At 38.7% G+C, this 16942-nt stretch overlaps 1 protein-coding gene across 3 annotated transcripts in view; it reads left to right on the top strand.

Annotated features, from left to right (window-relative positions):
• The first annotated feature begins 321 nt into the window (after positions 1-321).
• The window catches only part of LOC108711401 (probable phospholipid-transporting ATPase IM), a 133612-nt gene continuing 116991 nt past the window's right edge, over positions 322-16942 (top strand). The window contains exons 1-2 of one of the 3 annotated variants that reach the window (XM_018253100.2): positions 718-786; positions 12593-12665. Coding sequence is in view for 1 of the 3 variants with exons in the window: in XM_018253099.2 (XP_018108588.1) it covers positions 723-786 (64 nt within the window). In the remaining 2 variants the exon portion in view is untranslated. Of the gene's footprint in view, positions 787-12592; positions 12666-16942 lie in introns of all 3 variants that reach the window. The other 2 variants (XM_018253099.2, XM_018253101.2) reach the window with 2 other exon arrangements.

Genomic DNA, 16942 nt, shown 5'->3' with positions numbered 1-16942 from the left:
AATATATGACGACCACTTTAGTTTGCACAAAAACTATTTTTCTGGCGAAATTTGGAGGGAAGGTTGTGGCTGTTAGGAACCAAGAAAATACATCATTTTTTTGTCCTTGTCACCACTTTCTTTGAGTAGAGAAAATAACCATTGCACTTTCGTTTAAAAAAGGGGAGGTGAAAGTGTAGAGGAGGCGCACGGTATCGCTGCTAATCACCAGCAAATGTTCAGGTTGTGAGAAGACACAAGCCGTGCCCTGCTCCTCACACAAGTTTCAGTTTGTGTTTGATTCAAGCTGAGGTACTTGCGCATCATCACTCCCCGGATCCAGGGGGCTACGTGCCGCGTCACAGCGCTTATTTACATGTGGTCGTGACGTCCCGCTCTCGCAAGATGAGACTTGTGACGTTTGCAGGAGCTGGCCGGCAAGAGCCGAGGAGTTAGACATTTAAACGCCGTTGCGGGACATTTAAACAGCGTGTTATGTGTCAGTCCCGCGAGGAGCGTGTCTGCTGGGCCGGGTGCACATTACTTATGGAAAGCGCTAACCGCTCATCTCTCTAACTGTTCGTGACATGCTCATCATGATAACGGCCACTATTTACCCGAAACGTTGCTGTTTATGTTGTGCTCGACCCGTAAGCTTTAAATAAAGGCTGTTAACTACTCCTCTGCCGTAGACTGTAGCGCAGCTCATCAACGACTTCTCTAACACTGCCGCCGTCTATTTCATGTGTTTGGACGTTTCAGTGCTGGACCACGAATGGCACACAGACGGCATCCAAGAGTTTGAAGGTAAAATCGTATGCTGTCCTCTTTGTTGCGACTTTTCCACAGTTTGGTCAGCTTTATACTTAACTTGAAAAAGAGCAGAGCTTGAATTACTTCACTGTGCCAATAGTGTTGCCCAGCTGGTGTTACAATAGATCTGCCAGTGGGAGAAATAGCATCACAGAAATACATCGGCCCCTCGATTTTCCAATGTACCCAAGGAGTGTGAGATATGTTATAGCATGCTGCGACCTTAGGCGTGTGGTTTTTGAGTTATTTAGCTTTATATTCAGCAAATCAGCAGCTCTCCAGTTTGAAATTTCAGCAATCTAGTTGCTAGAGTCCAAATGACCCTGGTAACCATGCATTGATTTGAATAAGAGCCTGGAATTTGAATAGGAGAGGCCTGAATAGAAAGATGAGTAATAGTGATGTGCGGCCGGGCCAAGGTATTTTGGCACCCTAGGCAAGAGCTTCAATTAGTGCCCCCCGGCCCTGCATTACCATTTCCCACCTTACTATTCATATTGTTACCTGTGCCAGCAGCCATCATGTTGCCCCATGTACCTATGCCAGCACCTATCATATTGCCTCAATTTGTACCTGTGCCAGCAGCAGCCAAAAATCCATCATATTGCCCATAATCATCTGTTTACTGCAAAAGGGGTTGAAACAAGCTGTTTATAAAATTGAAAACTATTAAAGGCCATGCAAAGGCCAGTGTTTAAAAAAAGAAAAAGATCCCCTTAAAAGTGCGCCCCCCACATGATTGCGCCCTAGGCAGACGCCTACCCTTAGTTCCAGCCCTGGTATGTATGCCTCCAACAATACCCCTGTATCTTCCTGCTCTCCCTGCCCGCCACCTTACACTGCCAGCTTCCGACTCGCCCCGCCCATTTTGTGATGTCATCAGCCGGGCAGGTCGGCACGGGTCTATAAATGGGACACGGAAGTTGGGGAGGGAGGACGGGTTCAGGTCGGTTAAAACGCAATCACTAATAAGTAATAAAATGTATAACATATATTTGTAGCCTTATAGAGCATTTGTTTTTTTTAGATGAGGTCAATTAACCTATCTGAGAGCTGGAAAGAGTCAGTAGGTGGCAAATAATTAAAAAACTTAAAAAATAAATAAATTGAAGGCCAACAGAAAAGTTGCTTAGAATTCAATAACCTATAACATACTAAACGTTAATATAAAGTTGAGCCACCCTTTTAGCAATGACAGTGGAGATGGAGTCTGTACAGTGGGCCTTGAACTGCCAACGCCTACACAAAATCTTTATAACTTGCACAAAATCTGTATAATTTGCCCACCTATTTGTGTCAGGCTTTTAGTATCTGTCTGTTCTGCAAGATAATTGCTACATTTGCCAATGTGCAGCTAGTGTTCAAATTAAAGGAGAGCTAAAGATTTACTAAATAAGTAGGGCAAAAATTTTGTACTTTGTTTATGTTTTGGGATTGTGTACCAGCCCAAGGCAACCACAGCCCTTTAGCAGGGAAGACCTATGCCTCCAACAACGCCTCTGTAGCTCCCCATCTTCTGTTCTGCTGATTTACTGCACATGCTCTGTGCTGCTGTCACTTACTGAGCATAGGTTCTAACTGACAAACTGAAAACATAGCATAGGAATGTCACAATATAAGGCTGGTTATTACATAATTTAAATTATTGGTAAATGGCATCTCCGAAACCAACACAATTAGTATCCGAATTTAATAATTAGTTCTGTAGCATCAGTTTCTAAGACCGGAAAACTTCATTTTCTGCATAATGATTTGTAAAGACCCTATGTTTCGCTTATCAACAGCTGCTCAAAGCACACTGAGCATGTGCGTGCCGTAGACACTCCTAACAATCCAAGATGGGAAACTCCTGCGCCAATTTTGTATAGCGCCAATTTATATAGCGCCAACATATTGCGTAGCACTGTAAAGTAAATGTGATTATACAACTACATCACATGAATTACATACATAGAACATATGGAGTAACAAACATTACAATCAATACAGGTACAAACGGCCTATGCATAGGCATACAGTCTAAAGGGAAGGGAGTAATACACAAGGTGTGGGAGTGGGCAAGATCGAATTAAGTGGGTGAGAAATGTGGTATTGTATGTGGTGTTGCGTTTGGTAGTTAAGCAGAGTGAGGGTAGGCTTCTCGAAAGAAGTGTGTTTTCAGAGATTTCTTGAAAGCAGAAAGGTTGGGAGAAAGTCGGACAGACCGTGGGAGAGAGTTCCAGAGGAGGGGTGCAGCCCTTGCAAAGTCTTGAATGTGAGCATGTGAGGAGGTAATGAGAGAAGAGTTGAGTAGCAGGTCAGTAGAGGAGCGTAGTAAGCGGTTGGGTGAGTATATAGAGATGAGTTCAGCGATGTAGGGTGGGGCAGAGTTATGAAGTGCTTTGAAAGTCAGTGTGATTAATTTGAATTTGATTCTGAAAGGTAACGGAAGCCAGTGCAGGGATTGACAGAATGGCGAGGCAGAGGAGGAGCGGTTGCTGAGGTGTATGAGCCTCGCAGCAGTGTTCATTATGGACTGGAGAGGTGACAGTCTCTGGAGGGGGAGGCCAATTAAAAGAGAGTTACAGTAGTCTAGACGCGATATGATGAGAGAGTGAATAAGAATTTTGGCAGCGTCTTGGGTGATAAATGATCGTATTTTGGATATGTTCCTTAGGTGGAAGTGACATGATTTAATAAGTGACTGGATATGATGAGTGAATGACAGGGCAGAATCTAGGATAACCCCAAGGCACCGGGCCTGGGGAGGGGGTGATAGTGGAATTGTTAACTATGATGGATACTTCCGGGATGTTACTGGTGTTAGTTGGAGGAAAGAGAACCATTTCAGTTTTAGAGAGGTTTAATTTACGGTAGCATTGCGACATCCAGGTAGAGATAGCGGACAGGCAGGAGGAGACGCGAGTTAGGAGTTCTGGGTTGAGATCAGGAGATGAGAGATAGATCTGAGTATCGTCAGCATAGAGGTGGTAGTGGAAACCATACGAATTTATTAATTTGCCGAGGGAGGAAGTATAGAGGGAGAATAGTAATGGTCCCAGGACAGAGACTTGATTGAGGAACTCCAACAGAAAGAGGTAGGGGAGAAGATGATACGCCATTGTAGGAGACACTGAAGGAACGATTGGTGATGTAAGAAGAGAACCAGGACATATATATATATATATATATATATATATATATATATATATATATATATATATATATATATATATATATATATATATATATATATATATATATATATATATATATATATATATATATATATATATATATATATATATATATAGATCAAGAAGTATGTTCACCATTGATAGTTGATAGTTTTAGTAGTTCTTAACCCTCTTAACTCTACTAAAACATAAAAAAGATCAAAAGAATGATTTTTACCCACGTGGCACATGGCTATAACAAGCCTGATACAAGACAATGTACTAATTGGGGAGCAGGGGACCCTTGGTTGTTGTGAAAATGTTTTTATTATGAAATCGATATACAAGTCAAGAGAAATAACAAATTGCTGATCAAATTTTGTGTGTAGTACAAAGGATCCAGCAGGGACCACCAACTTGTTCCTATGTAGACTTGGAACACTGAAAAATAAAATTGGTGTTGATTGTTAGACCTTCCTGCAAGTACAGTATGTGTTTGAGAAACAGTATGAGTTTGTTAAGCAGTCTGAGCATGGCCTTCTGCAGACTTTCATTCTATATGCAAAATAAATCGTTCCAACTACTCACATATAAGCTTGGATGTGAGGGCAGCACCGACATATTGCAAAGTATTCTAACTGCGCTATTCAGCAACTTTGGTTTAAGTGCAGGAGTCACACCTCAATCGTTCTGTAGGTGGGAGAGCTCTTTACCCCTTCAAGCACACACATTTGGTTATTGTTTATGGGCAGTCACTTACTATTAATAATAATAATACTTTTATGCATTTGACAAGCAGGTTTGTGTGCGTATAAGCTAATTGATTCTATTATAATTTCCCTGGTTGTACCTACCCCAATCCCGTTCCATTGATTTTTTTTTTTTTTTTTTTTTAAATGAAACATACAGTATTTGTATGTGCCTAAAGGAGAAGGTAAACTTAAATCACAGGAGGCGCCAGTGATTATAATCACTTACCTTATACACTGGGCTGGTATTCCTGTTAAAAGAAATCTCCACTGACCCTGGGTACCCCTAAAGGAGCACTATAGTGCTTTCTTGTTCCTGCTTCTTCGCCGAAGGTGCACATGCTCAGTAGAGTGAAAAAAAAGCCAAGCTTTATGCAAAAAGGTGGCTTTTCACTCTACTGCTCATGTGTCTGCCGGCAGCCATTGAAATAAGAAAAAGCAGAAGAAGTTCGGTTTGGTGGAGTATCTAGGCCACTGCAGTTTGCTGCACAAGCACTGACTATGGGTATTGGGTAAGTGATTATAACACATACGTGCCTCAATATTCAATAGATAGATCTTTAAGTAAATAAAATGCACTTGCAAATTGCATACTGATCAATAAATGCCTTTTCAGATGCCTCTGTATAAACACCCTAAAAGGTAGTTTAAGGTGTGAAAATGCTTTTGTAAACACTGGTATTGAATGCCAGTTGTGCTCTTCCCATATCCTATTGATTTCAATGGCATGAATACAATGTGTATTCTTAAATTAACCTTTTACAGGTTTATCCATTTGACATATCTGCTGTTTGTGCTTTGGTTTCCCCGTAAAATTTTATTTTCATGCACGTAATAGAATTTTCCTACCTTGAGAAATGCATGTCTTTATAACCTGCCTGATAAACAGTGAGATATTGTTCTGGTTGCTGATCAGGAGGTCCCTATAAATGGGCCAAAAAGCTGCCAAAATTGTCTGGAGGGCTACATTTTGCTGTTCTTATTGAACCTTGGATATCCAAATAGAAGAGGGGGATGGTGGTTAGCACAGCTTTTCCAAATGGTATGCGCCCAATTCCTTAATAGTTGCTCTGTGCTGCAAATGATCCAAGTATAGGAGAAGGAAGAGGAACTCCAGCAGTATTATTGCAAGCAACTTTTTATTCCAGGCAGTGGTAAACACAACATGTTTCCGGTTCAATACCCTTTACCATTCACTTGATAAAGGGTATTGAACCCGAAACATGTTGTGTTTACCATGGCCTGGAATAAAAAGTTGTTTGCAGTAATACTGCTGGAGTTCCTCTTCCTTCTCCTATACTTGAACCTTGGATGGTCAGCGTCAATGAGAAAGAGAACTAGTAGAAAGTTGGTGTGATTTTTCACTTTAAAGGAATGTGCCAGTGCATGAAACTCCTTTTAGATACAGAATGAATGTGCTTTGAAAAGTGGTGTTTCCGGTTACTTTATTGAAAATGTATGCAAAAACCCTACTAGTCCTGCTCATCTGTTCCATTTCCTGCTGCTTCCTTTCCCAAGCTGTACAGGCGAGCCGGCGGCACTCGGCACACTGCACTGTAGGATAGGAACCAATCGGCAGCTAGGCTGACCTGATAGGGAACTGAAGCCTGTCTTTGCTTGTGTGACTGCAGGGCTGTGATTGACTATTCCATTCCTACTGTGCTTCTGGAAGGGACTGTTGGGACACGCCCACCTTTCATTTTAAACTGGAACAGGGACCAGAGAGCATCTATGAGGATCTCAAATAAAGGGGCTAATTTTCAAGACAATATTACATTAGAGCCAAAAGTAAAACCAGCACCATATGGTATATATTGTTGCCTACAAAATTAGGGTTGTTTCATTTATCTGATCTCCTTTAAAAAGGCAGGTATAATGGCATCCATTCTCACTGTGTTCTGTACACTATTGTGTCAGTGTTTGTAACCTAATGATTTGGAGCTCAATTTGGGGTTGCAAAATGGTCACCATCGCTCCACCAACATTCACTTGTGCATTTTTTGAGCAATAAGAGAGTGTCATTTAACTGCACCAGGAGCCTGCAGGGGATTCCCATGCAAAGTGAATGTGGCACAATTTTTCAAGTGTTTTGTATATTTATTGATGCAGAAATTGTCTTCTAAAGTCTCTACTTACTCTAAGTAACTATGTAAACAGATAACCGGGCAGTAGTTTACAGTGAGGAAAGGAATTTGTTCTGTCAAACAATTTAAAATGTCACATGGGGCATTTGATGCCCATGCTAATTTGTCAACAAAACATCTGAAAATACCTTTGCACTGAAGTCAATTTGAATCACCACACGGAAAATGCTGGTGAAGGAAATTTATCAATTACCTTTTCAAAGGCATCAGCATTTTTTTTGTCGCCTACTTTTGAGGCTATTTAGCTTGCATGAGTTATACTTACTTGGTGCACACCTGGACTTGGCCTCTTTCTGCAACTGTCATATTAAAAATTACATGCTATGAATATTTTTGCCATTCTCATGAAATAACTACATTTTTACCCCGATGCACAATGTGACGAGTAGCACAACCGGTTCCAGCGTGAAGCTGGCCATAGACACAAAGATAAAGTTGTATGAAACTTTCTTTCCTATGATTTTCGGACAGTGTGTGGATCGTCCTGAAAATTTATGTACCATGGTGATCGGTTGTTGGTCGATAGGACAGGTTAGATTTCTGTCGGATAAAGATAATTTTGCCTATCTGACGATATCAATGGGTGACTGTCAATACTAATTGTCGGGCATAATTTTGGTATGATTGCTGTTTGTAAATTCACAGCCAGAACATCATCTGATTTGTTCTTTTTACTACTTTAATCTGGATGGTTGGTTGTAGGTCTGGAGATTGCAGAGCACGATCGTTCGTTGGACATGAGGATAAATCTGCATGTCTATGGCCAACTTTACTGGGAAGAAAATGTGGATACATTTTTCATACATGTTCTGAACCCTTTTAATTTAAAGGGGTGGTTCATCTTTAAACGACCAATTATAAGCAACTTTTCAATTGGTTTTCATTATTTATTTTTTATAGTTATTTGCCTTTTTCTTCTAAAATTTTGCAGCTTTCAAATGGGCGTTGCTAACTCCCTTCTAAAAAAACAAATGCTCTGTAAGGCTACAAATGTATTGTTATTGCTACTGTTTATTACTGATCCTTCTATTCAGGCCTATCCTATTCATATTCCAGTCTCTTATTCAAATCGATGCATGGTTGCTAGGGTAATTTGGACCCTAGTTACCAGATTGGTTAAGATGCAAATTGAAGAGCTGCTGAATAAAAAGGTAAATAACCAAAAAACCACAAATAATAAAAAATGAAAAACAATTGCAAATTGTCTCAGAATAACTCTCTACATCATAGTAAAAGTTGATTTAAAGGTGAACAACCACTTTGTTTTCTTTTTCCCGTTATTTTAGATAACGATGACACATTTCAACATTTTAACCTGGAAATTCGGTTCCACTAGTGCAATGAGAGCTATTGCACTCGATGCACTAGCAATGCTTCCCCCCTTTAACCTGCTCTGCTTTTTAAGCACAGGGGGGGCGGCATTTGGGCTGCTGCTTCAGGCGGTAGCCGCCCCTGGTAATAGTGTGTACAATCTTCATTAAAGTTGTGTAGCAATGATAGAGTAGCTTTTCAGCAGTTGTATTACAGTAGAACATTTCTATACATTGATTGTGTCTTGTACAGCAGTGTTTGAGTAATACATATATAGCAAGTCTTGCTTAATAGCTTATTGATTGTGATAGTTCAGAAGACAAATTGTGATTCTGTGCTGATATTTTTCCTACAAGGACCCCCTGACCTATTGGGCAAAGAAGTTCTAACTTAGTCTTAGTCTTATATGCCATGGTTTTGTAGTTTCTAAATATGGGTTAATTATTATATTAATGTATTTTCCTTATTTACTGATCTTTTAAAGGGCAAGTTAATCCCTGATTACATTTAAGGTGACTGATTTACAAACACATTTTTGCAATCTGTTTTTAAACAGCCACCTTCTGAGTTCTGTTGTAATATGTCTTCCGTTTTTGGAGCCTTGAGTATATTGTATGCAAAATGATGTACAGATTACTTGATGTTTCATACACACTGGAGTTGCACACATGCTGTATCTCTGCAGTAGAGAAGGTGATGGCCTGGCTGAAAGTATCCAGAAGGTTACTACTGCTTGATTGGGGTAGGGGAGTGGCACTACAGCCTTCTACATTAATACTAATCAATACACCACCAAGGAAAATTCTCATGGTCAATTAAATTTTAGTACTGTAGTAATGAAGAACAACATTAAAAAAAAAAACCATGATCTTTCCATTTTTTTTTCTTCTATTTGGTTGCCAAAGTCAGTGAAAGCACTGCTTGTACATGGCCCAGGGCAGCCACAAGGGTGCTGGGACAGGAGGCAAAATTACTGTTTGCTGGAATAGTGATCAGCTGAGGTTAGTGATTATAATCTCATTGGGAGGGAGAGGGGTTACCTAACATTGCCACCCCCTTTTCTTATTTAACTGAAAAACATTTGGAAAAAAAAAACTTTTGCAAAATCTGTGGGATTTTAACTTAAATAGGGCCTTAGCTGTAAAAAGAACCCTGTGCATCTCTATGGCTTGCAAAGGCAGTAATTTCTGTGATAACCATAGTAAAACCATAGTAAAACTGGCAGTACTTCTTATTCTTTCAACTGTATAAATGAATAAGCTCTAAAAATGGTGTATAAATCACATATTTCCAGGTTTCGTTTATCCTCTCCATTTCGGCAGTATAACGGTTAATGTTGACATAGCCATTTCCTTTTGTGTTATTTTGAAAGTCATCTAGTTTCACACTTTTGCAGCACCACAGTCAGTCCCCCTTTTTTTTTCTAAGGGACTGTAATCTCAGACTATAAAGAGAGGAATAAATAAGCAATCAGGTCTTAAAGCTTCTAGCTCCATAGCTGTAATTGCAGCTGTAAAAGCCTGGAATATAAAAGGTGCGGTTAAGTTAAGGTGCGTGTAGGGCTTCAAATACCATGTGAGTAATGTATTTTCTTGATGACAGGAAACAGTACAAAAGCAGATAATTTAGTGTCGGAAACAGTCATCCACTGAGTTTTAAAGGGACAATAACCGTAAAGAACAAAGTTGCTTTTATGACCAAGTGGCAATTGAGAAAGTACAAAACATTTTATTCTGTATCCTGAAAGAGTTACTGTATTTTGTGAGCTAGAGGAAAGACATTTCCTGTATGCTCAGAAATCATTATTTTTGGAAGCTTTAAACTTCTATGCCAATATATGCAAAGCAAAGATCAAGTTGCTTTTTCCTAGCTTAGAAAAAAGAGCTGATACAGATGTAAAATATATTGTTTGATTATTTAAATGATTACTCTTATAAAAGCATCTTAAAATGTTTAGTGTTGTTACACCGTTCCTTTGCTAAACTCCCTGCTGACATTTTCCTTATTTCAGAGGAAAAGCATTGTTTGTAATTTGTGACTCTATACTGTACTAGGACATTCTTCTTCTTCTTCTCTTTGACAAATTAAAGCGCAAGCTGCGCGGCAATACACCTTTTATGCATTTTGCATTCTGGTGTAGTTGGAATGCACAAGCTGATGGATTCAAGCAGTGACAAATTTCCTAGGAAGAATGTGCTTTGTTATATAGACAGCCAAGTCTTATTTGTTTGCTAAGCCTGTGATCTTCCAGCTGACTGCAGAAGTCTAGATATTCTTGTGCAAAATATTGTAAAGCTTAGTATTCCATCATTGTTTTATTTTCAGTTGATATCTCTTGAGATGCCTTGCCAGCTGTTCCCAAAACAAAATCTTGTAGTAGTGAGCATCCTCACAAATTGTTTGTTTAGATGAGGTGGACAACAATCCGATAAGGACAAACACAAGACATTACTATTGCAGTCCATTTATGTTTAGACCCATTTACATCCAGTAATTTCCTTGTGTAGTGTATATTTATGTGATGGCAATAATTGTTTAGTGTTTTAGATGTTGTCTTAATAATGTACGGGTATGGCACCTGTTATCTAGAATGGTCAGAACCCCAATGTTTTCTGACTAATTGATCTTTCTGTAATTTTGTTTTCATACCTTAAAGGAGAATTCAACCTTCCAACGAATAAAACCCGCTCCCCACCGCACAGGTGTTTACACCTGTAAATGCCCCATATCGTGTAATTACCCCTCGTTGCAGAGTCAGTGAAGCGGAGCTCATGGGCCTGAAGATGGTGCCCGTGAGCTCCGCTGCGCTGACTCCGCAACAAACTGTAATTACAGGATCAGGCGCATTTACAGGTATTGACAACTGTGCGGGAGGAAGAAGGGAGGGGGGACTGTAGGGGGTATGGGTTTTTATTAGTTGGGGGGGGGGTTTTGAATTCTCCTTTAAGTCTACTAGAAAGTCTAGTAAACATTAAATAAACCCAATAGGCTGGGTTTGCTTCCAGTAAGGATTAAGCATATAATTTATTTGGGATCAAGTACTGTTTTTCTACAGAGAAAAAGGGAATCATTTTTAAAAAATGTGGTTTATTTGGATAAAATGGAGTCTATGGGTGATGGCCATTCCTAGATTCAGGTGCTTTCTGGATAATGGGTTTCCAAATAACAGATCCCATACCTGGAAAAGCAATTAGAGGACATACAAAATTAATAATTGGAACTGCAGGTCGTACAGGGCTGTATTTACCATATAGGCACTCAAAGGCCTGTGCCTAGTGTGGTAGTTTTAGGGTAGGGCAGCGCTTGGGTGCCTATAACGTAAATAAAAAAAAATAATCGTCCATAAGGTGACTCAAAACAGACTGAAGTAACGTAATATGCGCACAAATTTAGTCACCTTCATGCGCATAACATAATTGCCATACTGTGCATGGGTTGCACAGAGGTCCAGTGCCTAGAATGGCCCCGGACTAAAATACTGCGCTAAAGACTTCAAATACTTTGTTATTTTTATATTGGAGTACATATTTTAGCACTAGGATTTAGGATTGCAGTTAGGCGAACCTGGAGTAAATCTATGCAAATGTAGTGCTCTGTTTCCTCCTACACTCCAAAAACGTACAGGAAGGTTAACTGGCTCCTGATAAAATTGACCATAGTGTGTGTGAATGTGACTTCCCCCCCATATTTAATAAAATGTATTAGTTTTGCCCAGGTGCAGTAACCCATAGCAACAAATAAGATGTTTGGCCAGGACCAGTAACTTAAATCAACCAAACAGAACGAATTTACTGATAATCTTTTTAAATAAAAATGTATTTTCATAAAGCACACAACAAATCATTGTTTTTATTTTCTATATTTCACTTTTTTATATTTAGCTCTTTTTATTAAATAGATTTTTTTGTGCAGTACGCTAGCTCACCTACTTTGTACTATTACATTTTGATACATTAGAATACATTTTCTATTGCGCATTCTTACTAAAATATGTAACAGAGCAACAATTGATACATTTGTCAGTCACATACAACCTAAAGCAATAAGTGATTGGTGCAAAAAAAAAAAAGCAGTTTTTGGGTACATCAGGACAACATTTTGATGTAAAATCCAGGAAAATATTACTTAAAATCAGGGAAATGCACCCATTTAAATTTATTATAAATTGGTGGGACCACAAATAAAAAATATAAAATGCGGGGAACTTTAATTCAGGGTACATAAAATCGAGGTTTCACTGTAATTAGTCTCTTCATGCCACTGCCTATGCGTGTATCCTTTCCAGTATAGTACATAAAAAAGTGGCCAATTTTTCTTACTGAATGGATAGTTAATGTGTTTTATGTCTAGTCTGTAGCTGCATGAGATGATCTTGGTAAAAACTCCAGATCAATCAAACAAAATGAGCTTTGCTAATATTTATACCGGTCTTTTCTTCCTGGTAATTTGACCAATCTATTCCTGTCTGGGACTTGCAAAGAGAATGCACTTTATCCTTTAAGAAGATGAATCGGGTAATATAAAGATTCTTGAATTTCATGGAATTACTTTCTCTTATTGCCTTCTATATTGCTAACATTACTGACCTTGATCTTTTAAAAGCAGCATTACTATATTTTACCTTCTCCTCTGTTCATATTGATAAACAGCCCAGCCCACTTCTCAACTGACGCCCATAATAAACTGCAGAAAGGAGGGGGTAGCCCACCCTGTAAACAGTTTAGTTGATACATTTCTTATCTTTGTCCCTGCTGAGCAGAATCTCTGGGTTTTCATTACAGGCAGCTGAATTGATACAATAGTTGCTAATATTCCAGAGATGCAGCTGAGAAATGTATCAACTACATTTTGCAAAATTGTTCATAGAGCCGGCACTTGAATTACTGAGCTGTCAGATTGAAACACCAGAGACGGGGACATTAAACAGAGACATTAAACTTTAAACTTAGATTTTGGGAACAATGGTAAAAAAATGGAAAGTAACTGAAAAAATTAATTTCTGGTGAACAATCTGAAAACAACTGAAAAAGTGTTTGGAAGGTGATCAACCCCTGCAAACTTTTTGAACTTGAAAGTGCTGCTTATATTGTGTGATTCTTTGATTCAATGCCAGTCAGCTTTAGCATCGGAGCAATAAGGACCTATTTGATATTGCAATATGATTTTAATTGTCACAGCATTTAAAGGAGAATTCAACCCCCTAATTTGCATCCCCCCTAGCCTACCTGGCACCCTTGGCAAATGCCCCTAACTTTCTACTTACCCCTCCTTGCAGGTCCTGTCCAGCGGAGTTCACAGCTGCCATCTTGTATCCTTCGTTCTTCTTCCTGTAATGATTGGCATTTTTGGGCACATGCGCAGTTGGAGGAATCTTCTGTTGAGGAGCTACTGCGCATGCACCGAAAGTCACAAAATTTTCTATAAAAAAAACCCGGAAATATCGTGACTTTCGGCACATGCGCAGTAGCTCCGCAACAGAAGATTCCTCCAACTGCGCATGCTCCCGAAAATGCCAATCACTACAGAAAATAATTCTCCTTTTAAAAAAAAAAAACCCCAAAAACAATAATGATCAAATCCCCTTAACACAGAGACCAAGGTGTTGATCCTCCTTGTCCAATATCATGATGTTCCTGCCTAGTTGTCTTGTTGATTCTGAGAGTTTTATTGTGCACATGTTATTAGATCTTAATGGTTGCTTCATTGGCCATGCAGCATTGCAAACCAGGAAGTACCATATATCCTAAATTTCTGTATATGAAATTAAATGTGCTGCTAACATGGTACATTGATTCAAGATGCCATTGATTCAAGGTACTTGTAAATTATTTATTTTTTGAGATTGTACCAGTGCATAGGGCTGCTGTATGAAGTCCAGTGTGCACAGATTTATGTAGATTTTGTATAGACCCCACTGAACTTCTTGTGTTGGCAAGAGGGGCTATGTTTATGAACAATGGTCAAATTTTCACCAGTTTACTTACCCATAGCAAATATTTAATACTGGTTTAATTTCATTGTCTAACTGAAAGTACATTTCTGATTAGATGCACCAATGCAAAATTGCCCCGTTATTATAAACAAGACCTACTGTATGTGTGAATGATCCCAGAGAGAATTGGTGCCATTTATGCGCATACGTGTTAAAATGACATGGTTGCTATACTATTGAAATGTGAAAGACAGTTACTATGCAGACTGCAGCTAAAGATCAATAGCTACTCCATTAGATTTTTTTTTTTGTTTTATTTAAAGAACTTCCTTGCTTACCCTCTCCGCTGTATCACTTTTTTGTATTAAATCATTTCATGCAGAGTAAGCTCTAGGTAAATAATATTCTCAATGTTTGTATAACGGTATGGCTTTATTAGCATGCTCCAGCTATGTTTGCAGAAACTTCTTAAGTGAACATTTATTTTGCAGTCCCATATTAAGTGGTGCTTGAAGCACAGCAAGATTTCTAAGGTCACAAGAAACTCATAAGTGTGAAATTGAATCTGGCTCTTCTGTTTCTGTGAATCATTAGATCATCTTTGCCTAAAAGCAGCCCATTTTAGCTGCATGAAACAATGCAAACTGTTGCCTTATTCATCAATAAAAGTTTAAAAAGATACAGTATGTATAGTAGAGCACATATTTGTAATCTCATGCAGTTTGCTCATTGTATGGCACATTGTGTTTATTTAAAGAAGGAAAATCGTTAACCACTTGGGGGAGCCAAATGTTGGCACCACAGAGCGATTCTCTTCCGGCTTCTTCTTTCTTCTGGCGGCTGTGCATGCGCAGTAGAGTGAAAAGCTGAACTTTAACTAAAAATTCTGCTTTTTCATTCTACTGCGCATGCCTCTGCCCTGGGAAAATTGAAGAAAGAAGAAGCCGGAAGAGGATCGCTCTGTGGTGCTCGCTGGAATAACCCCAGGCCGGTGCAATTTTCTACTGATAGGAGCACCGGCCTGGGGTTTCAGGTAAGTAAAATTTGGCACCCCCAAGTGGTTAATGACTTTCCTTCTCCTTTAAAGGAACTAGAAAGTATTACAATAGAACCCCCATTTTATGTTTTTCAGGGGACCAGAAAATATGGTGTTAAATCTAGGAAAATGTAATGTATTATGCATAATATATATAGGTGGGACAATGTAAAATGAGGGAGAACTTAAAATCAGGGATGTAAAATTGAGGTTCCACTGTATTAACTGGAGATGTTAATTTGGTATGCACCCCTCCCCCCCCATGAATAAAATGACTTACTCTACCATCTGGCAGGGCACACTAGATCCCACTCTGTTTGCTTATAATAGGTTTTCTTGCCATTGATCTTTTGACCCTTTGGCTTTTAATAAACAAAGTGTTTTGTTGGCGTAAATTTCAGATTGATATAGCCGCAAGTGTATACATTGTTCTCTTCCATATTTTCTGTCTATATTTTTCTTCATGGGCATCCAGGGGTGACCAGACCAGACTATATTTGCGTTAACTTGACTTCAAATTTCAGCTCTTGTTCATTCACATGCATCCCCCATGCTACCATAAAACTACAAACCTTCCAGTGTTTTCTGGCTCTGGCCTGTCGCCTACCACGTGTCTTGAGCTACTTTGTTGAAAGTCTTCTAGATCCATTCTGACAAGCTGTCAAGCCACCCCAGTTGTCTCCTTTTCAGAAAATGCATCACAAATTCTCTAACCTTGTCATGGACGGTGAGCTCAGCAAATCACACTAAAAACCTCACTTCTGCTGCTTGTAACCGTGGCCTGTTTTATTTTTAAGTAGAACTTTGAGCAGATAACCATAGATTATAGGGTTATAGGGGCAAATTTATCAAAATGTGAGATTAGAGCTTGCCACAAAAAAATTCACCCACTTTCTATTCATTCCTATGGGATTTTATATATAGAAATATATTTATCAATAGGTAAGTTAGCATTCACAGTTTGATAAATACGGTTCTGAAAATGCAATGGGAATGAATAGGAAGTCAGTGAAATTTTCTGCGGTGAGCTCTAATCTCACATTTTGATAAATCTGCCACAGTGTTGTAGCACCTTCTAGTTACTGATGCTACACCTGTCACTTGTAGACTAGTATTCCAAGTACTTTAATTCTCTCATAATTTGCAGAGGTTAGTAAGTCAATTTTCTGAAATTTGTGGTTTGGTATATTTGCATACAAACCCTTATTTACCCATTCCAGTGCTTATTCCAGTACAAGTACAGGATCTATGTACCTAAAAAAAAAAAAAAAAAATCCATGAATTCAGACTTTTACGTTAATTTATAGAAATATCGTGGAAAGCAAAAAAAAAAAAAAAAAAAATTGGTGCTTTTTAAATTAATCAGAATTACTACTGCCAATACTGTTGTATAACTTGCCTCTGGTGCACAGTAAATAAAATATATAGGTTTCTTGGGGGTTAACATATTAAAAGGCTTTTTACAATACTTATGGGGGCAGAGAGAAAACTATTTGCACCAAAAAGAATAAAAATTTTGCATCTTGCATTTTAATATTCTTCCTTAAACTGTTATTACATTGCTTTTAAGAAGTGCTTCATGGTGTCGTAATCTTTTGGAGCAGACATAACTTTTTCATTAAGAGGTTTTATAACATTCACTGTGCATTGGCGCAAACTTTCTTCCACTGTGTCTAAAAAAATTTCTGGGTTGGCATAAAGCTATATTAAATCCACACAAAGGAATATTTGTTTGTTGTTATAACTGGTGTAAATACAATCTCCATATTCACAAACAGAAATCGTCCAAAGTACCCACTCAACCACCACTTTTCAGTTTTTTG

This window comes from Xenopus laevis, chromosome 3L (assembly GCF_017654675.1).
Source record: "Xenopus laevis strain J_2021 chromosome 3L, Xenopus_laevis_v10.1, whole genome shotgun sequence".
NCBI lineage: Eukaryota > Metazoa > Chordata > Amphibia > Anura > Pipidae > Xenopus > Xenopus laevis.
Note: the sequence above shows the minus strand (reverse complement) of the source record. Positions and strands in the feature narration are given on the sequence as shown.